This window comes from Fistularia commersonii, chromosome 19 (genome assembly GCF_037954325.1).
Source record: "Fistularia commersonii isolate RoL2024-O1a breed Wild chromosome 19, RoL_Fcom_v1.0, whole genome shotgun sequence".
Taxonomy (NCBI): Eukaryota; Metazoa; Chordata; class Actinopteri; order Syngnathiformes; family Fistulariidae; genus Fistularia; species Fistularia commersonii.
Window position 1 is genome coordinate 6051656 of NC_141302.1, and position 21724 is coordinate 6073379.

Consider the following 21724-nt stretch of genomic DNA (forward strand, 5'->3'; position numbering starts at 1 on the left):
GCAGACTCGTGTATATCAGCTCTTGTAGTCCCTGCAAGCATTGGGTTCAACGTCAATCTGGATGTAGTAGTTCAGTTCCAGAAGATCGACACGTTTCGTTCGAAAGATTGTTCACCTATTTTTTTTATTTTTTATTTTTTTTTGCGCTGAGACCTCCTGCACTCATACATTTCTAAACACTTGTGACCAAACTCAGTTCAAATAGCAATGCAAATTATTTTACTGCATTGTGCATAATGCAGTCACATGTTTGGTACTACCAGTGCGCCTTTGCTATCAGATACAGGTATGTTTATTTAATGGGGTGGTTCAGAAGACACATGCACATCTACTCCGAGATTTCTTTCTCACGGTGAATTGGTTTATCACCATCTCTGACATTTCCTTGAGAGGAGCCTCCAAAGTTGATTTTCATGAAAAAATACAGGAGTGTTTCAAAAACTCCGTGATAGGGCATCTGGATAATAGCTTTGCTTCTTAGGTGAACCTTTCAAATCATGAGAAAAATAGGTTCAATTTCTTACAATAATTTCCTACTATTATTTATTATTACTATGTTTTACTTGAAACTCTGGCACAATAATTTCCTCCGGAATAAATAAAGTTGTTCTTATTCTTATTCTTATTCTTATAAGCTATCGTGAAAAAAAAAGGTATCAAATTCAGAATAGGCATCAAATGCTTTGACCTCAAAGTTGAAGTGAAAGGGCCGTAAGAGGCACTCCCTGGCAACAGTGATGTGAAACCACGAAAAAACACACACAAATTGAATACTGTGATGTCACAGTTGGCAGATTGTAAATGAAAGTGCGCACACAGAGACACACATGTGCACAAACACGCACACTTTAACGTAAAAGGAAAAGCCAGTTGAGGACCTCAACTAAACTGAGAAGTGAACCGTTCGTTCAGAGGAGTGATTCGGTTCAGCGTCTCCATTCAAACAGCCAGTTCGTCCTTGAACGCGCAGCGCCGGTTGGCCGCTGCGTCTTATTTGTCCCACAGCGGGCTTCGGCGCGGTTCCGGCTCCATCCGGCCCTCGGAGCGCCTCCGTGGACCACACACTCTTCCCCGGACGTCAAACTCCGCGGTCGAAGCCCTTCTTCCACGCGCAGTTATAGTGCGCAGTGAGAAGCAACGAGACCCGTCTGTCCGCGGACGAGCGTCCCGGATTCGGTTACCGTGCTAGCAAACGCCGCGGGGATCGGACAGAGGTTTGGGATCAGCCCGGCTATGACGCCGTGACCCCGGTACGGGAAACCAGCCGCCGACCGGCCGCTCGAGCATTCACGGCTCAACCCGAGGGCGAGGTGATGCTTTAGCTAACGAACGGCCGTGACCTGCGTGGAAAAGGAGGTGGCGGCGGTTGTCGTTCCTGTGATGCTGGCTTCGCGTCGGGCCTGCTGACCGGGATCCGCCGCGGTCGTTCGGGGATTTTTGGCTTCTTTATCTCCCGGCAGGTGACGCGGTCCGGTCCGGTCCAGTCCGGTCCGCGGCGCGGCACCGGCGGTTGTCACCTGTCGGACACATTTCCGGACCACCTGCAGAAATTCCCTCTATTTCCTTTTTTTGTTATTTTTTTATTCGTATTTTTTGAAATCGAAGCGGAAGGAATGACTCGCAAACTTTATTGACCAAAGGTGGCGACAACTGTCGTGCAGCTCCGATCCCGTGGCGTCCTCGTTCACTCTCATTCCTGCAAAAATGACCACGGACTGGGGTGAAAAATCCACGGCGGACCTCATGAGCAGGTTCGTGTCCAAGGAAGTGGGGTGTGGGGTTCCCACGGAGGGCTGGAGGATCTGCCTGGCCCACGAGTTCAAGGAGAAGAGAAAACCCTTCCAGGCGAAGGATGTGTCGCTGTCTAATGTTTTGGAGCACATTGGCCTCGGAGTCAGGTGAGTGCAAAAAAATATGTTTTTTTTTTGGGACTTTATCTCCTATCACAATCTTTCACCACCTCCATCTGTCAATATTTATATGATCATACGTTTCTCAATAGGAGGCATCTCCAATGAGTTACTTATCCGATTATTTCCTATGCAAAGCACTTGTTTGAAATATTTGCACTGGACTGTATGCAAGATACATAGTCAATTCTGTTGTGTTTATTTCCTGCATATTTTTCCATGCTACTTTGACAATTAAATTTCCCCATCGTGGAATCAATAAAGTTCACCCTCATCTGTATAGCCCCTTCAAAGATTTTTGTTGTTTTTTTTTTTTTGTCTTCTCTGCTTCCTAAACAAGGTTTTTTTTTCTGTTTTGTTTTGTTTTTAACCTGCAAATCAGTTCCATGATACAATTGGTGTGTTTGTACTCTCTTTTATTCTTTTTTTTTTAAGTAATATTTGCTGAGAAATAATTACATTTTGAATCGACATCGTCTCTGCAAATTCAAATTCTTAATTAATATTAACACTCCATGTTTCAGTTTACACCTCCAAGCATCAGGGGAAACCTTTAACCAGGTAATAGACCCTAGCAGGTTGCCAATGTCTATTACCTGTGAAGGTATGCAGAGACAGTGTTAGGTTTCCCTGCCACACGTAAGCAGGCGTGACACGCAATCCTGCCTTCACGTATCCGTCACCGACCAAAGCCGCTAGTCTCACTGAATCCCAAAGGGGTTTAATGCTGTTTATGTATTTCAATAACATAAAACACTAATAAGGATAAAATGTTAAGTGCATTGAAACTGACAACTATGACAATGAAAATAAATCTTTGCATGCTGGTAGGCGTCGTAACTCTTATGAGGATTTGCTAGAAATGTCAGATGTGAAAGCAGATTGTCCAAATATGCTTGAATATTTTTCTCCTGGCGAGAATTGTGATTTCTTCAATCCGAGGAAATGTCAATGCCCGCCTCTCCTCCTTGAAGGCGGGTGGATCGGCCAGTGGGTGGCCACTTCGGGATGTTTATCTGTCATTCACTTTGCGTCTAATATGGCTGGAAATGTTCTTTTTACAAAGGAACCAGCAGCCGTGCAGTCCGATAACTGACTGCCATACCCCCGTGACCTTATGAGACCGCAGAGACCACAACGTCCTGCTCTCCATATTCTGCGCTGCCAGACGCTCTTGACTTTATCAGTGTCGTAACAAACTGGCCTCATTTGAATTTGTTTGCACTTTGAGAGAGTGAAAGATATCTGAATTAAACTCCCCAGATTTTTTGTAATTTTTAAACAGCATCACTCACTCTGTCGCCATCTGCATTCCAGTAATCTTGTGTGGACGTGTATGTGTATGCAAACACACTGTAATCCATATTTCTAGATCTTTTGTGTTCAATACAACACAAGTTTTTTTAACAAAAGCCACCAAAAAAAAGGAAATAACGGAGGACAAAGCTCAACACACGGTTCTGTGTGTTGCTGCGTTCCTTCTGCCTTAGCTCATGCAAGGTGTGTCTCATCTTTGTTGCCATAGCAACATTTGGTAATGATTTCTCCCGGATGTGCAGCGAGAGGTTGGTCACGGACGTTTGGAAGCCTGGATCGGCCCGGCGTCTGCTACACTGTCAATCTGAAATGTAGAACCGTGACGATTGCATATTTTGCGGGGAAGATGAGTTCACCACGGCTGAAAGGCTTGAAAAACTACATTAAAAGTCCCAGTGGTTTTCCTTTAATCGGACAGTACCTTTCAAGTGGAGAGCTATCAGAATTATGAATGCAACAGCACACTTTATCTAAATAATTGTCTGAATATTATGGTAAACATGTTTCATTTCCGATTGCTGACAGGGAAATTCAACAATTGTGTGCATTTGAGATATTAATGCGTGCATGTGGTGTGTCTGATATGCGATTTTCTGCATTCATCATAATGCATGGTTTCAATACAAGGCCTTTTCTCCCCTATGTCTGAATATCAAATATGAGATTTTCTATTTTTTTCCCCCCCCATTACATTTTAGTTTTCTGTTTTTCAGGATTTTTTTTTCGCCTTTTACACAAATGCACCGCCAATGAGTTTTTTTTTTTTTTTTTTTTAACCGTCGCATCAACTTGAGCCAGTTGCCAGGGGACAGATTCAGGTTCAAAAGCTTTCATATTCCCAGATTTAGATTGTTGTCCGCATTCCAGCTGAGCTGCTGAACAACAATATCCTTGTAACAGCGGAACCCGCCGCGGCCTCTGTTAACCCACTTTAACCCATCCCATTCTTTTCCACACGCTTGTTTCCTCAGACTGAGTCCGACGGCTGAGGGATTGTCAGTTTTGCAGTTGCCACTTTTTCATTGATTCAAATGGGGGGACAAATAAAAAAAACGTTTCCGACTAACCGACACTTCTTCCGATTGTGCAGATTTAATACAGACTTTAGAACACCCACATCTTGTTTATAGTTCATAGAATGGTATTTTTTTGGAAACCACAGTTTTGTGTATGTGTGTGATTTCCCATAATACAATGCACAGTCTTGGATCGGGGCTGATCGAGTTTTTGGGTCCTGCCCCTGACATTTCGTTCATACCGTGCCCTTTTTTTCTTTGTTTTTTAAGCACTTTTTTTGGATTTGCGAGTAATTTCTTTCCCACTTCCAGGTTCTGTCTCGACCCTCTGGTGTTTCTATTTCTGTGAAACCCAATGCCTTTCTCGTTCTGATATCCTTCCTCTCCCCTAAAAGTTATGCAGATGCATTTCACTTGAGTGCAGTGACATTGCACATCTCTGTATAATATTATGCTCTCATTCCGTCCCTCCTTCTGCAGGACCTACCAGGGGTCCTTTTGAAGAAACCCTTTTTTTTTTTTTTTAAACCATCTCGTTTGAACTAAAATCCAGGGTGATGGCTAAAAGCCAAAACATTGAGACCTGAATGTAATGGGAAGGAGGCCCCGCACAAAAACTATCAGCTGACACTAATACCGTACGCTGGGAGAAAATCCACCGTGTCTCCGACATTTTTAGGGCAGAGTGAAAATAAGGATGGCATCTCTCAGCCCCTTTGGCCCCGAGGCTCTGAGCTCTTTGAAACCTGAACTAATTCATGTTTCATGCCATGAGCGTGGCTCCGTAGCCTGGAGCTTGCACCTTGGAACACACACATGTGAGTGCAACACTTGGACTGTTATCAGATAAGCTGAGCCATTGCCTTGACACAAGTCCCTCCTCCCCCTGTGTCGATCTGTTGTTGCTTCATGCTTTAGCCGGTACAAAATTCCCAGAGGCAGTAAATATCTGGAAAATAGGCCTTGGAATAAAAGCTAAGTCTTCTCCTCCTCCGGCAGCCAGTGTCAGCTATCAGTCAGAGACAGCGATGTGTGCCTCACCTGTGATTGTTTGTGTTCATCCAGGTATCTGAAATGGTGGTACAAGAAGACTCAAGTGGAAAGGAAGGCTCCTTTCATCGATATGTTTCGAGCCCAGCCGCTGCGTCAAATATACGGTTGGTTCGCCGTTAATGCCGCTATTCTGATGGCGTATTTTGTGCACAAACATCATCTTCCAACATCATTTCCATCTTCAGGAAAATCAAATCCCAAACAGACCATTTGGTGGCAGAACAAAATCACATAAATCCATCAAAGGAACGTCTTTTTTTTAATTTTTTTCTCAAATCTGGAAATGGTTCACAATGAAGAACAGTTGGCGGTTTAAACAGTCATATTTTTGGATCGCTGTCTTCAGTGAGGATGAAAACAGCTGCAACACCTGCTCGACTGTTACCTTTTTTTACGTTTGCTGAAATGATAACTGTAAAGACTAAAACTAGCCTTGTGTGTGTGTGCATGTGCACATGCGCGTGCGTGTGTGTGTGTGTGTATTCACCCTGCAGGTGCACCACTTGGCGGTATCGGAGGAGGTACCATCACGAGAGGTTGGAGGGGGGAATTCTGTCGTTGGCAACTGACCCCTGGAATGTACCACTACAAAACTGTCACAGCCAATCAGGTAGGCGGGATCTGCCTAAGAGGACATGGCAAAACGTGCATTTTTGACATGGATTTGAATGTTTTCGTTTACGATGGAATTATATTTATTGTGGCTGATCAGTGACTTGTTAGTGTTCATCTAGTCTGAAACTGAAAGTGAAGTGGAATAATAAAAAGAACAGCTGAAATAAAGCATAAAAGCAAATTTCCAGGAGATCACTTTGACCCAAAGTTAGTGCCTGAACGCTGTCAGGCTCCTGTCATTCATACAGAGAACCAGCCTCTGACGTGGGCGTCTGAAATAAAATAAAGGGGTCCATAATTATCAGGTGAAAATGTCATTGGGAAACAGTGGAGTCATGTTGCAGTTTAATGCCGACATGATTAAGTATCTTTAAATACTAACGGTAGAACTGGTTTTGGTTCCATGTGGGAAGCTTTAAGAGGCAAAGTTCAAATCTGTGCGTGAGACGTTGGAATGCACCGGCGAACCCGTATGAAGGCAATACGTCCCGAAAGATAAGCCCCCTCCAGCGGCGAGGCCATGACCGTCCTCTATGTGTGTGTGTGTGTGTGTGTGTCCCAGTTCACAGTATGTTTGCGTCGCGGGGGACAAACCGTTTACCAGCAGGTGCTCTCCGTCGAGCGCCCGCCGGTGTTGCAGGGCTGGAACTGGGGCTACTGTGGAGAGTACGCCTTCTACCACGCCCTGTATCCACGGGCCTGGACCGTCTACCACCTGCCGGGGCAGAATGTCACCCTCACCTGCAGGCAGATTTCCCCCGTCATCCCTCACGACTACCAGGTAACTGAGGCCTGTCAGGTATTAACATTTAAATGCTATTTATCCCACAAAAAAAGTTGTTTTTTTTAAACACATCAAACAATACTCACGTTCACATCTTTATTTTGCATTGCCATAATCTGCAGATATAAGGAATTATGAGTCATTCATGAATCAAGTCCTGTGGGTTGATATTATATTATGTGGTAATATGTACTATTTCTGAATTTAAAAAAAAAGTTTGCTTCTGCAAACAAGACTAGTTAGTTTCATTGTATGCAAATGGTTGACCTTCAAAAGCCTTAGACATGTCACAGAGACCTGCTGGTGGTTGGACGCAGAGCAGCTACCACTTCCTGTTGTGTGCAGCGTCTTCACTTTACATGTGCCACACGGACTTGACACTCAGTACTCATATCCGATCTAAATCTAATGAGGACTGCGCAAAGAGCAAGGAAATTAAATCTTACTATCTTATTAATATAGTTTAAGAGCTTAATTACCCGACGTCGGTACATCTTTGTTCTTCTAGTCAAAACCCAGGGACCAAAAGTTTTAGATGACCTAGAAATACTGTTTTACAGTTTTTCTCTAACTGGTAAAGGAATAAATGTCCTTGAACTGATTTGGGTCATTTTTTTTTTTTTTTTTTTTTTTAAAAGTGCATGAAAAAATCCCACTAAGGTTGATATGGGTAATTTATTCATTATTAATTTGCTTAAAAAAGTAATCTAGTTTTAGACTTATAAATGTACATTCATTTTTCTCTATTGACTCAATACTGGTAACTCTTATCCGGGCTTTGATTATAAAGATTGTGCGTGGGTTTGATCTGCAGCGTTCATCCCAGCCGGCTGGCCCGTGCCAAGGGAAAAATTCTGCATAATAACCTTTTGCAAAAGGTGGTGCACGTGCGTCTGCAAGCATGAATAGGGCTTATGTGTCATAACTGTTTGTATGAGAGTTAGATTAATGTTCCAATGGTTTACCAATTATATGATAATAAACAGGTCTCTGCTGGGTAATGACTTGACCTAAGCTATCCAAATATCAAAAAAACTTGGAAAACTATCATCTCATACCTGCTCATATCTATAGACTTTTTTTTTTTTTTTTACTAGTTTTTATATTATTAAGAGACTGAGTTTACAATCTTACACGGTCACTATTTTGAAGACTACGACTAGAATCTTTCAGCAATTTTTTCCACATTACGCAATGTTTTTACCGAGTATTTACAGAGCCTCTGCTCTTTCAATCCATGGCGGTTTCCTTCTCCACTGGGTTGTGATACCTCAGAGAGTTGACGTTGTACAAGTTGGGCTGTTTTGGGCTCCCGCGTTTCTTGGCTCCTCTTTCTGGACAGTCCAGACTGATCAGAACGTCATTTGCCGTTCCTGTTTATCCATCCCACCGCCAACAAATAACGTCTCTGCCGCCAATAGCACTCGTGATTGTCTTCCAGGTTTCCGATTTCTAATTTTGGTTAGCACTCAGCTGTTGGTTGTTGTTTGTGTTTAAGTCACCGTAAAAACTGAAAGACTTGCGATAATATCAAACACTTTGGATATTGTTGTAAGCTCAAGATTTTGAAAAGAATTGCTCAGATTACCATTTACAACTTAATGACAGAGATGACCGCAGCACGCTGTTATCCCATTGATGCTGGGCTTACACTTAAACACTTTGCAAAGATTTTGAAAAGACTCGTGAGAAAACAACAACTTTCTTTTTTTTTCCCATCATATCAGGTTTCCCATCTATAAGTGTTGATTCAGTCTTTACGGTGATGCAACACAAAGACTTGCAATATCACCAAACAGTTTTGATATTGTCGTAAGCCCCAAAGCTATGCGAAGACTACTGACTAAGACTGTAAGACTACCGGCTAACACTTAACAACCGAGATGACACAAGTGACTCAGCTAAGGCTCTAAAGATTTCCTGCCAACTTCTAATTTTAAGTCTGACTGGAAAATCACGAGGTGTAAGCCTGGCAAAAGACCGCAATAAAACTCCTAAAATTTCTCGCTGACTTTCAGTTTTTAGTCTGCAGCCATGAAAATCGTTGGGTTTAGGCCCAGCATTAGACCACAGCGGGGGATTCACACGCCCTCCCGATCCCCGGTTGACGCTGTCGGCCTCTCACGCCACGATCGACCCGGTGGGGGTTCAGGACGGCTGTGAAACCAACCAGAATAGAAGTTCATGTCAAAAACCCTCCTCCCAGGACTCCAGCCTGCCCGTGGCGGTCTTCGTGTGGGACGTCGAGAACAAGAACGACTTCGCCCTGGATGTCACCATCATGTTCACCGTGGTCAACGGTTCGGGCCAGAAGGACGACAAGGCGGGGGGACACTGGAACGAACCGTTCCACCTTGAGAAGGAAGGGAAGGCGGTGTCTGGAGTGCTGCTTCACCACTGCACCCCGGTGAACCCCTACACCCTCAGCATCGCGGCTCGAGAGCAGGTTTGACCTGTAGTTTTTTAATTCCCCAGGAAGAAATAAATACCACAAAAGCAGTGTTTCCCTTAGTTAATTTGTAATCCTTTCCCGGCTTTCGCTTCAGGCCGACAGGGAGGTCAGCCATCAGACGGCCTTCAGTCCGAAGGGAACCTGCAGCAGTTTGTGGAGCGACCTCATTACTGATGGAAGGCTGGACTCTCCCACAGGTCGGCGCTTAATTCCTTGGCGGTGAAACGCAGACATGCACTGGCATCCCGTATCAGAGGAAACAACTGAACGACTGAATGAATGCCTTTGGTTTCATTGCTCAGAAGTATAGGTAAATACTTAGGGCCCTACAGGTAGTACAGGAAGTACAGGTAAAAACGTTTCTCTTTCAGGACTTTTTACTGCGCTGATGCCCCAGATCAGGTTGGCAGCAAGTTAGGCTATGCAGTGTGTGTGTACGTTTGTGTGTCTGTCCAAAAAAAAAAAAAAAAAACCCTCACTAACCCAAGCTTACTGTTCTGTATATTTCCTGTGCATCGTGTATTTGCAAGTGTATTTGCAGTCCCTATGTCCTCTATTGTAAGTCGCTTTGGATAAAAGCGTCTGCCAAATGCAATGTAATGTAATGTAAAAGTATAGTGACATTCGCATTACTGCATCTCTTGCTGCGACATTTATCGCACATTCACTCATGTTAAAAATATGCGGCGAAAAATAAATACACAACCATATTTATTAAAAGGCAGTGTTGCACGTGAGGTTAAAAAAAAAAACACTCTAAAGTACTTTTGCACTTTGTGAGCATGAATAAGATTCATTGTAAAGTGAAAGTGAAACAAAGCTAAAATCCCCAGTCATAGGGGACAAAAGAAAATACTGAATATTTGTAGTTAATGTGGACAGCAATCAAGACTTGAAGGGAAAAAAGTAATACATTTGGTTGTTGGAAGATTTAGTTTCCACAGGAAAGAGATTTGACTCTTCTTGAAGTTACTGTTTTAATCTTTGCATCTTTTAGTATTTATGTTGTTTTTATTTTGAAAAGATGTAATAAAAAGTCAGCTCTTTGACTCTGCGACTTCTTGTCCGTCCTCAGGTTCCAGCCCGCCGACTCCCAAAGGAGAGAAGGTGGCGGCGGCGCTGGCGGCGAGCTGCTCCGTTCCGGCTCAGGGGCGAAACATGCTGGAGTTCTGCCTGGCCTGGGACATGCCCAAGATCACCTTCGGCTCCAGGGAGAAGAAGCACCACAGGTAGAGAAACCACAGAGGAAACGTGGCTGAGGCTTTTCATCGAGGCAAGAGGGGATTTCAGTGTCACCGTGTGTGTTTCTAACGCTCCCGGTGTTTCTGCTGTTGCAGGAGATATACCCGTTACTTCGGGGCAGAGGGGGACGCCGCCCCCTCGCTCAGCCACCATGCCCTGACTCACTACACAGAATGGGAGAAACGCATCGAGGACTGGCAGAGGCCGGTGCTGCAGAACAGGTATCCTTCTACACCTCCGAACCCTCCGGCTACGTAATGGCTCCCACCGCCATGATCACGGCGTCCAGTCAGCTTTGTGCCTTGTGTTGTGGTCTTTTTGCAGTTCGCTCCCCTCCTGGTACAAGTCGGCCTTGTTCAACGAGCTGTACTTCGTGGCGGACGGTGGGACGGTGTGGACGGAGCTGGCGGAGGACGCCGATGTCAGCGGCGGCGTTCGCAGTGAAGAGGGGGGGCTGCCCGCTCGGCCCGTCGTCGTCAAGGACTACGGACGGTTTGCCTACCTGGAGGGTAAACCTTAAAGTTTGTGTCATTAGTCTGTACTGATACGTGGATTTTTTTTTTTTTTTATGCTAAAAATCATGATCACTAATTTTGCCAGATACTGACCATTGTCTTGGTTTATAGGAAGATAAGATAAACATTATTGATCCTATGTCAGGGAAAGTCAATTGTCACAGCAGTGTAACAGGGTTGAAAAGTGCAAATAGCAATGATACAAAGAAAATGCAAATAAAGGATATGAATATGAAAAACAAAGACTGTATAATACATACAATAAATTAAATAGTTTTTGATAGTATTAAATAGTGTCGAACTGTGATCATTGTGTTACGGTGTTACCATCTCTTTTCAATATGTGTTAGTTGAGGAAAACTAGTTTTCACTTTTGAACTTATGGACTTAATAGTTTCTGATATAATAGGGAACATTTCTAAATACTCATTTCAAATTTAATTTGTCAAATGCTGTTTCAGGTCATGAATACAGAATGTACAACACCTACGACGTGCACTTCTACGCTTCCTTTGCACTCATTATGCTTTGGCCCAAACTTGCCCTGAGTGTGCAGTATGACATCGGTAAGCGATCCCTCGCACCTCGCCACTCTGTGGAAGCGCAATCGTGTTGAAAGGCACGCCGAGGAGCCACGCTTAACCTGATAATCCTCCTCTCAGCTGGAAGCGTGGTTCAGCAGGATCCGACGGAGAGGCTGCACCTCATGAGCGGACGCTATTCGTCCGTCAAGGCCAAACACGTGGTGCCTCACGATATCGGCGATCCAGGTAGGTCTCCGAGAAATCGGTTAGTTTTGATTCTGGGTGAAGCTTCCTGTTTGAAAACGGCTGCGGGGGTCGGCTGTCCCCAGAGGACGAGCCGTGGCAGCGCGTGAACGCCTACCTCATCCACGACACCGCCGACTGGAAGGACCTGAACCTGAAGTTCGTCCTGCAGGTTTACAGGGACTTCCATCTCACCCAGGACCGCCAGTACTTGGAGGATATGTGGCCCATCTGCCAGGTATCTCCCTCCCTCCTCCTCCAACCCCCAGCCCTTCCCGACCTCCTGGAGTGTGTTTGAGAGAGTAGGCTCCTGTTTTTCTTCGGCGTGTCCTTGTGTGTGTGTGTGTGTGTTTGTGCACTGGATCAGCACAGTGTGTAAGAATGAATGGGCTCCATTCACCAACTGTTTGTTGAAGAAGTTTGTTTTCTTAGAACTGTTGACATTTAGGTGCTCCTTAACGCACAACTATTTGGCTGTTTTATAGTCGTTATTATTATTAGTTTTTTATTTCAAGGGAGGGGCCTCCAGTTTGAGTTCAATCCATTTTAATCTCCTAAATCCTTTTGTGAATTGGGCTCAAACTTTTTTTTTTTTTAAATTTTTCAGTTTGATTATTCTGGATGTAAGAGTAAATATTCCGCAAAGGAAGTGCGATGATAGAGATGAATTCGGACTGGAGTTTGAATGTTCCCGGCTGAGCAGCTGAGCGATGTGTTTGGTTCACCAGGCCGTGATGGAGTCAGAGATGAAGTTTGACCTGGACGGAGACGGCCTGATAGAGAACTCTGGGTATGCAGACCAGACCTACGATGGCTGGACAGTGACCGGACCCAGGTTAGCGGACAACCTAACCAAGTGTCAGCCATTCATCAATTTCTGCTAGTTTTTTTTTTTTTTTTTTTTTAATGATTTTGCTGCTGTAATCACCATTGCAGAAGCAGTATAATATTAATAAAGTAGTAATAGTGACTGATGTCAGTCAATCAGCTTCCTGTAGTAAATAAATGGATTCTGGACATTTTGTCCAGGAGCCTGAATTTCAGCTGGAAATTGTTATGATGATTTTTTTTTTTTTTTTTTTTTTTTTTATGTAAATTTTCATACGTTTTAGTCAGTAAAGCTCTTTCTGTTACAAACACAATTTAAAAAGTTGAGAAACTGAAAAACAAAAATCTGAGCACTGCAAAGTCAGTAGATGCAATAAAGGAAGTAAATCCCAGCATATCATTCATGACTCGTGAGGCAAAACAGGAAGATGGGATGTGTTCACAGATTTTTATTTTTTTTTTGAATGTCATGCCGGATAAGGTTGCCACAGCAACAGGCACAACAACACAAAGTCTTTGCAATACAAAGCGATTGGGCACGTTGTCGAGTGTAAAGCAGTCAGGGCGTGACAGGGTGAGGAGACTGTCAGAACATGTCAGTGTGCAGAACCTTTTTCTCGACATCGTGATATCTACTTGTGAAAAGTCGAGTGTCAGATACTCCAAAAAAACCCAATGTGATGATCATATTTCTTCCATCTGAGGGCCTCGCAGGCATTTAAATAAAATAAATCTGACAGGCCGCCATCTATTGCACTCTCGGACATCCCCGCTGGCTCATTTCTTCCGGCTTTTAACGTGATTTATTTGCTCATTTTTCAGGCAAAAATTTGTCCTGAAAAAAAGGTGAATCTTCCAAGTATGAGCATTTTCAAAAAAAATGATCTATGGTTTGATTTACTCCATTTATGCTATGCATAATAGCAGTGTGTGTGTATGTTTGTGTATGTCTTTGTCAAAAAAAAAAAAAAAAAAAAAAATCACTAACCCAAGCTTACTGTTCTGTATATTTCCTGTGCATCTTGTATTTGCAAGTGTTATTTGAAGTCCCTTTTTCCTCTATTGTAAGTCGCTTTGGATAAAAGCGTCTGCCAAATGTAATGTAATTTACCCATGACTCTGTTTGTTTATCCAGTTATTTAAATCACATGCGTCCATGGATGGCAGCTGGGATTCTTTGCTCTACAAACTAACAAAGTTAGTTTTAAATCCACAAAGCTCTTTGTCCTTGTATTTGTGTGGTGCAGCGCATACTGTGGCGGGCTGTGGTTGGCCTCCTTGTGTGTGATGTGCAAGATGGCCCGGCTGCTGGAAAACGAGGAGGCGCACCGGCGTTACAGAGACATCCTGGACCGAGGCAGCGCGGCGTTCGACAAGCTGCTGTGGAACGGTAACTCGGACGCTCGGGTGTCCTTCCACTTTGCTCAGAGTCTGTCCGGCACCAGGTGTCCGAAATGGAGTCGTGTGTGTTTCCCAGGCAAGTACTACAACTACGACAGCAGCGGACGAGACCTTTCCAACAGCGTCATGTCCGACCAGTGCGCCGGTCACTGGTTCCTGCGGGCTTCTGGGCTGGGAGACGGAGAATACCTGGCAAGTATAGTTTAGCTCAGTCCGTCCCGAGATGTGATCTTCCGGTTTTGACATCACCTCTCCTCCTCCTCTTCCTCCGGCCAGGCCTTCCCCACAGAGAAGATTCGCAGCGCGCTAAAATCTGTGTTCGACTTGAACGTGATGAGCTTCGCCGGAGGAGAGATGGGCGCGGTGAACGGTATGCGACCGGAAGGCGTGCCGGACCGTTCGAGCGTCCAGTCCGACGAGGTGTGGACAGGCGTGGTGTACGGACTGGCGGCCACCATGATCCACGAGGTATGTGTGACTTCACCTGACGCTGTTGTTTGTTGACACACTTTTGAAGGAAAAAAGAAATCCTTTTACCCAGTATCAATGAAGCTTCAGATGGAAAGAAGAATCAAAACAACATTGATATTAATCACCTAAAATAAACAGATCAGCAGAGCAGTAGACGAGTATGGACTCTGGCTAATTTTTGTTTTTTTCTTTATATTGCCACCAGGCGCCTCCATATTTCCTGTTTTGTATTTTTTATTTATTTTCCAGTCTGAAATAACCCTTAATCTCAACCTTCTCGTTTGTGCAGTTCCAGTTCTCCTGTAGTCACTGTTTATTCGATGTTTGTCGGTATCCTGAGCTTTTCAGTTTCCTTTTTTTCTCATCGCACAAGTTGAGCTCTGCTTTTGTTTAGGGCTTAATACATTCAGCAGCACAGATTTATTGTCTGGATAAGTAATAACTGTGCACTTACAAGCTTACGATAGGTTAGAAGGAGTTCGGTGGCATTTTCTGCTCCTCTGACTGGATTCTCTGCTTTTTTAAGACATTTGCAGACATAAAATCTGTGTTGTGTTTCTGGGAACGTTTGTCCCCTTAGCAACCAGATTGACCTGATAAACTTCCACAAAACTCAAACAGAAGCTGGAGACTTCCAACTGCTATTTTTAAACTGAGTATAGACTCTTCTAACACAATGTCCTCCGTTTACTTTTGTGAAGTTTGGAGGTAAAGAAAGGCTTTTTTTTTTTTTTAGGCTGAATTGGAAGACGCTTGTGAGTGTTGGTATGTGAGAATCAGGATTTATGAAATCAATAAGGCAGAAAAAGATGTGTTAAACCATAGAATTCACAATAAAGTAGCTTAATATACTAAGGCCTTCTAAATGTTGTTTGCAGTGAAGGATATCAAGGTTTATAAAATAATGAGGAATCAATTAGGCAGAAAAGTAATAACATAACTTTGAGATAAGTGTTAAAAGTGTGTGTTTGTGTATGCCTGTGCGCATGGGTGCAGGCGTGTGTATGTGTGTGTTTTACCAGCTTCCATTAAAACATTGATTAATTTAAGTGTAGCTCAGGAGTGGTTTTCTGCAGTACAGAAAGAATAAATTAGATTAATATAAATTAAATTAATAAATGAAGTGTCAGATATCAATGTTTATAAACCATCATGAATCAATAAGGCAGAAAAGTCTAAAGGCATGTAATTTTATAACATTACTTTAAAATAAGTGTTAAAAGTGTGCGGTTGTGTTTGTATCTGTGTGCAGGCATGTGTATGTGTGTGTTTTAAAAGCTTCCATTAAAACGCTGATTAATTTCAGTGAGGATCAGGAGTTTTCTGGAGTGTGAAAAGAATAAATTAAACTGTGTGTGTGTCTGTGTGTGTTTGTGTGTGAGTATGAGTGAGAGGCAGATATCCGTGTGATAGGCTAATGTAAAGACATGTCAAGTCATAACATAACTTTAAAATCAATGTTAAAAGAGTGTGTGTGTTTTTGTGTGCCTCTCCATCCTCTCAGGGCATGCGAGAGGAGGGAATGCGCACGGCGGAGGGCTGCTATCGGACAGTGTGGGAGCGTCTGGGCATGGCCTTCCAGACCCCCGAGGCGTACTGCGAGAAGGGCATCTACCGCTCCCTGGCCTACATGAGGCCCCTCAGCGTCTGGGCCATCCAGCTGGCTCTCGGCGCGTCCAGCCCGGATCAAACTGGAGCCGGGGACAGAGATCGGGCAGCGGAGCAGAGCTAGGACTTGAGCTGAGAGACAGGCCCGGTGACCTCGAGACACTATTGGCTGCCGCCGCTTCCTCCTCCTTACCCCTGTAGTGCTCCTTTTTGAGAAAGCTGATCCAGAATTAGTTTACTTTTAATGTGTTGTCCTTTGAGGTGCCGGGCAGAAAAGCCAGTAGCTACTGTAGATCACGATATTCTTACTTGAACTGTGGCGGGGGATTTCAGCCGGGCACTGTCGAAACGAGAGGCTCGATTTGAGAGAAAGGAAAAAAAATGGACGGCATGATCCGGAACTGGATGTCTCGTCTGCTCACATGGATGCGCAGATAAGACGGTAGTGTTATGGGCCATTTTAGGTTTGATATATTAAATCATGGTAATGATGAATGAAACAAAAATCATATTAAAGTATTGGCGAGAAGATAAACTAAACAGAAAAGACACTTACAACAACTCTGTCGTTCAGACGCACCACCTTGTGTCACCAGTGTGCTGATGTTGAACAGACAGCGTGTAACAGGCCAAAATCAGTGTCAACCTATCATTTCTCTGCATTTGTCTGCTACTTTAATCACACAAAAATGTAAAAGTTTCATCTCCCAAATATATGAATTAATCCAAAAGGTTATATTTTTGCCTTTCTTGCAGCATCGTAATTTTTAAACATAATATGGGCTTATTACTTCGTCACCCCCACCCCCCACCCCCCACCCCCCGTGCGCGCGCACACACACACACACACACACACACACACACATACAAACACTCCTTTTTAGTCTTAGATAATATTTGCATACCTGGAGCAAGTAAATAATATACGTGTACTTTTTTTGTTACGATGCTGTTGTTGATAAAGCAGCAAGGTTTTGTTATAATTATCCTTTTAAAGACAGGAATTCACCAGAGAGCTTGCAATGCATTTCCTGAACCAGAAGCATAAAAACTTGAAGTACAGTGAAGAATTTTTGATCCTGAAATTTGAATGCTGAATGTGATGGAATTATTATTATTATTATTATTTGAAATAAGACAGGAGAAGAAAAAAAAAATCTTTACTTTTTCTATAGCATTTGGTGCCTTGTTGCATGTCAGCCTGTATCTACAGTACATTAATGTAGTGACATTTACTATGTTTTATAAAATCTAATACTCATGACAATCATGCTGAATAAATCACTGAAAAGAACAAACCGATGCTTTTCCTTTTGCAATATATATTACATTTTAAAACAGTGAAGGGGTAGTCATTCAGTCGTCACATCCTTTCCGTTAGATGTTTTTTTTCTTTACATAAAGAACTTATTACTCCTATTCCACTATCGCTGAAACCATTAAAAAATAAAATTAAAAAAGTTAATTTAGAACCTGGCAGTTGAAAGCTGGCTGTTATTACCGCCTCCCGCCACACGGGGGCGCACCAGAGCAAAGTATGCCGAGAGGGGAAGCAGAAGATCCTGTGATATTCGTACTTATTAAACTACTCGATCAAACTTATTTTTAACAAAGAAAACTAGCAAACATGTCGATGATTTATCTTAAGAAAGTCAAATATTCATAAAAAAAGTATTTTTTCACAATGTGTTGATATAATGTTAAATAGTAACCGCATGGCCCCACTTTTTATTGTCATCGTTTTTGTTTCTCGTAACTTTTAAAGTGTACAATGCACTTTTTTTTTAAATGAATTTTACATTCAACAAATGAGTGTTTCTGCACCAACCTTTATTTTCATTTCAATTACTCTGCTTCTATTAATTATTTTGCGTTGACACAGAATGATCAAGTTTCCATAAAAGGGGATAGTTTCATCGTTATCAGTGTGTGTGTGTATATGTATGTGTGTGTGTGTGTGTGTGTGTGTGTGTGTGTGTGTGTCTGTCCGTCTGTCTGTCTGTCTGTATGCGTGTGTGAATATCTGTGTCTATGTGTGTCTGTATGTATATGTCTTTGTGTGTTTGTTTTCTGTGTGTGTGTGAGTGTAAGTCTGTCTGTCTGTCTATCTGTCTTTGTGTGTGTGTAAGTCTGTGTGTGTGTGTGTTTGTCTGTATGCGTGTGTGTATGTCTGTGATTGTGTGTCTGTCTGTACATGTCTTGGGTGTTTGTCTTTTTGTGTGTCTGTCTATGTGTGTGAGTGTGTGTGTGTGTGTGTGTGTGTTTGTGTGTCTGTATGTATGTATGTATGTGTGTGAGTGTAAGTCTGTCTGTTTGTCTATCTGTCTTCGTGTGTGTGTGTGTGTGTGTGTGTTTGTCTGTATGCGTGTGTGTATGTCTTTGTGTATGTCTGTGATTGTGTGTGTGTGTGTGTGTCTGTCTGTGTCTGTCTGTACATGTCTTTGTGTGTTTGTCTTTTTGTGTGTCTGTCTGTTTCTGTGTGTGAGTGTGTGTGTCTATACGTGTGTGTGTGTGTGTGTGTGCGTGTGTGTGTGTGTGTTTGTCTGTGTGTGTGTGTTTCTGTGTGTCTGTCTGTCTGTCTGTCTGTCTGTATGTATGTGTGTGTGCGTGTGTGTGTGCGTGTAAGTCAGTGTGTGTCTCCTCCCCATCACAGAAGCGGAAGTACCCGCTGTGTGCGTGTGTGCGCGCGCCATCAGACCTCAGTCGGACTCGAAGTGGGACCGGGGACTCTGGTACGATGCGCCCTCCTTTTCCTCTCTTCCTCCTCCTCCTCAGGTAGCCGTCTCCCTGGACCTCCCGCCTCTCCCATGAGGCGATGGCGACGAACACCTCTGCCCCGGCGGGGGCGGCGGACTACACCCGGGTGCGCTTCTGCGTGTCCGCGGTGTCCTTCTCGGTGCTGCTCTTCTTCAACCTCATCATCAACTGGACCATCTTGCGCCAACAGCGCCTGCGCAGTAGCGCGCGCTTCGTGCTGGTCTTCCACCTGCTGGCGTCCGCGCTCGTGCACCTGGGCACGAGCACCGTCTTCCTGTACCGGACTCAGCGGGGCTCGCGGCCGGGCTATTACGCATGCGTGGTAGTGATCGCGATCCTCATCAGCAGCGCGGCTAACATCCTGCTGACGCTCACGGCCATGGCGCTGGACCGCTACTGCGCCGTGTGCCACCCCATGCGTTACGCGTCGGGCTGCGCGGCGGGACGCTGGCCGTGGCTGCTGGGGCTGCTCACCTGGCTCGTCTCCCTGACCATCCCGGTGGGGCTGCTGCTGTTCCTCCGCGCGGATTCCCCCGACGCTTTCCGCGGGGACTGTGGTCCGGAGCAGCTGCGCGTCGGGGAGCTCCACAAGGTGCTGTTTATCACGGTGTGCACGCTGGTCATCCTCTACAGCTACGTGCGCATCCTGGTGGAAGGCCGGCGCCTCGGGGTGCTCAACCGGCGCAACCGAGCGGGATGCCGGACGATCGCGCTGCACGGCTCCCAGCTGGCCGTCTACCTGCTGCCCAACTTTGTCAACTTCGTGCTGACGGTGCTCTTCAAGCGGGGCCTCATCCGGCGGGAGACCAAGGAGCTCTCGGCCGTGGTCATCTTCACCTTCTTCAGCTTCGCGCAGTGCGTCGCGCCGGTCGTCTACGGGCTGCGCAAGGAGGAGCTGGCGGAGCAGGTGGCGTGCACTTTCCCCTGCTTTTCGCGGTACCTGAAGGCCGTCGTGGGCTGGACGGTGGGCGCGGGGCCCTGGAGCGACTCCCCCCGCAGCCACAGGTAGGAGACCTTCCCTCTTTTGCACGAACATCGGCGTAGGTGATCGGAACTTCCGAAGGCACTTCATTACTTGTGAAAATCAAAAACTATGCCTTTCAGGGCCAGAGTTCACCTATCAAATCACCTATAAATAACAGTTGGCCATCATCTCTCATGCTGAAACTAGAGGTCAAAGGTCAATGAGGCAACCCAACATTCATTTATTTGTTTCTTTACTGCTTATCATACGCTGATGGTCGTGGACGCTGGGGCCATACTCGTCTGTCATTGCGCGAGAAACGGGTCGCATCCGGCAAACAACCATTCATTCCCTCATTTACGCATTTTTTATTTTCATTTGTTCATTATTTCCTGGGAATAGTCAGGATGTGGCTACGTCTGAAAGGCAGATGAATGTGGGGACTCAATGGGCCAACAAACAAAACCAACAAACCAACAGGTCCCGAGTGACTTTTTTTTAAAAGTCGCACCCCCCCCCCTCGCTGATGCAACTGATGCACACACATTTACTGTTTTGATGCTGAACATAGACTCACAAAAACAGGAAGTTGGGAAACTCAGTGCCTTTCAGTCAGCGGACATCATTTTTTATTTAAAATCTAATGTTGTTTTTTTTCGTTTTTACTTCAATTGGCTGCTTCAATTAAATAAATATTTTTTTATTTTACATTTTTTCTTAATCTTTGCAAACAAAAGTAGGGCTGTCTAAGCATACGTTCAAAATCAGGAATTAGAGTATAGTCATTTAAATAGAAAACATAATATTGATTTCTTGGAACTAACATTTTGCCATAAACGTTTTATAAATAACCATCATGAAGAAAAATCAATTTTTATGTACATTCCTCATCCGTCTGTGTTTCCTGACAGGGAACGAACTCTGACAGCCCAGACCACAGTGGCCCTGGAGGAGGAACCTGGGCGAGGGCAAATCAGGAGATCCTCACATGACAGTCAAGGCCGAATGGATGACACCCAGTTGGGAGAGGGTCGGGATCCAGGCTTATGTCGGGAAGAAGCTGCACCCCTGGCCGAACCCTGAGGGGGACCCGAGCTCGTAAACAAGCACGTTTGGACACCGTCAGGCTTCGACATATTTATGTTCCTATTATTTTTACTCGTTTTTTCTCAGGGGGGAAAAAACTTAAGTGACTCACACGCTTGGAGCCAAGCAGACACTTTAGAGACCAAGGCTGATCCTGGGATTAAAACCAAAGAAAGTCAAGTTTACTTTGAACTCCTACGATCTCAAGACCACTTTCTTTTGGGTTAAATCACACAGGATTCAAGACCCAGAGTCCTGTTTCCAAAAGGGCTGTGGGGAGAACTTCTACAACTGAACTCGATCTTTTTGAAAACATGTGACATGAAGCAATCAGGGGACACAGTCAGTGTCAGTACTTTACAGGGCAATAACCCTGTTTGTTTGTTTTTGTTTTTTTTTTTGCTTCGGTCACTCAACTCCACCAGTTTCTGAATATATTTGCTTTTTTTTTAATTTAAAACCTTTTTTTTTTTTACTTCATAAAGATGGTAAACACTATCTCCTGTATTATAACTGAAGTCTGGAAAATACGTCAGTGCATTGCATATTAAATATTTAACTGGAACGGCAGTGGCACAAATTCTTTAATATCAACAATTGTGATAGACAACTATCAAAGTTACTAACAGTCCATTTAGGTGGAGGGAGGATTGGTGGGATCACCCGTTAAATGTGATACCCCAGTGGGATGCTTGCATCACGTATCCCGGTAAAAACATTCATATTCAAAAATATGACGCTTGTAGAAATTCACATTTGAAGGCCTCAATTTCTCTAAAATAATGTTTTTTTTTCTGTAAAGTGTCACGAATCCTGGCTTCATATTCAGAGAGGAAGAAGCAGCAGCAGCTCTTCAGCGCCCTTTCATCTGAAGTTCAGTTTTAATGGCATGAACTTCAGACTTCTTGTGGTGAAGGGGTGAGCTGGATTTGTCTCAA

At 44.2% G+C, this 21724-nt stretch overlaps 2 protein-coding genes across 2 annotated transcripts; both read left to right on the plus strand.

The window, feature by feature from the left end:
- The first annotated feature begins 969 nt into the window (after window positions 1-969).
- gba2 (glucosidase, beta (bile acid) 2) lies at window positions 970-16710 on the plus strand. The gene is made up of 17 exons (XM_086166553.1): window positions 970-1898; window positions 5309-5400; window positions 5791-5906; window positions 6474-6692; window positions 8902-9141; window positions 9242-9344; window positions 10223-10376; window positions 10485-10610; window positions 10714-10898; window positions 11366-11470; window positions 11567-11674; window positions 11758-11909; window positions 12400-12506; window positions 13747-13889; window positions 13977-14092; window positions 14177-14368; window positions 15876-16710. The coding sequence occupies exons 1-17, from the start codon at window positions 1705-1707 to the stop codon at window positions 16101-16103; spliced, it is 2580 nt and encodes an 859-aa protein (XP_086022679.1). The 5' UTR covers window positions 970-1704; the 3' UTR covers window positions 16104-16710.
- A 1973-nt stretch (window positions 16711-18683) lies between these two features.
- LOC147223546 (uncharacterized) lies at window positions 18684-21584 on the plus strand. Its single transcript, XM_086166556.1, has 2 exons — window positions 18684-19741; window positions 20612-21584. Exons 1-2 carry the CDS (start codon window positions 18795-18797, stop codon window positions 20781-20783), a joined length of 1119 nt encoding a protein of 372 aa, XP_086022682.1. The 5' UTR covers window positions 18684-18794; the 3' UTR covers window positions 20784-21584.
- Window positions 21585-21724: the final 140 nt, after the last annotated feature.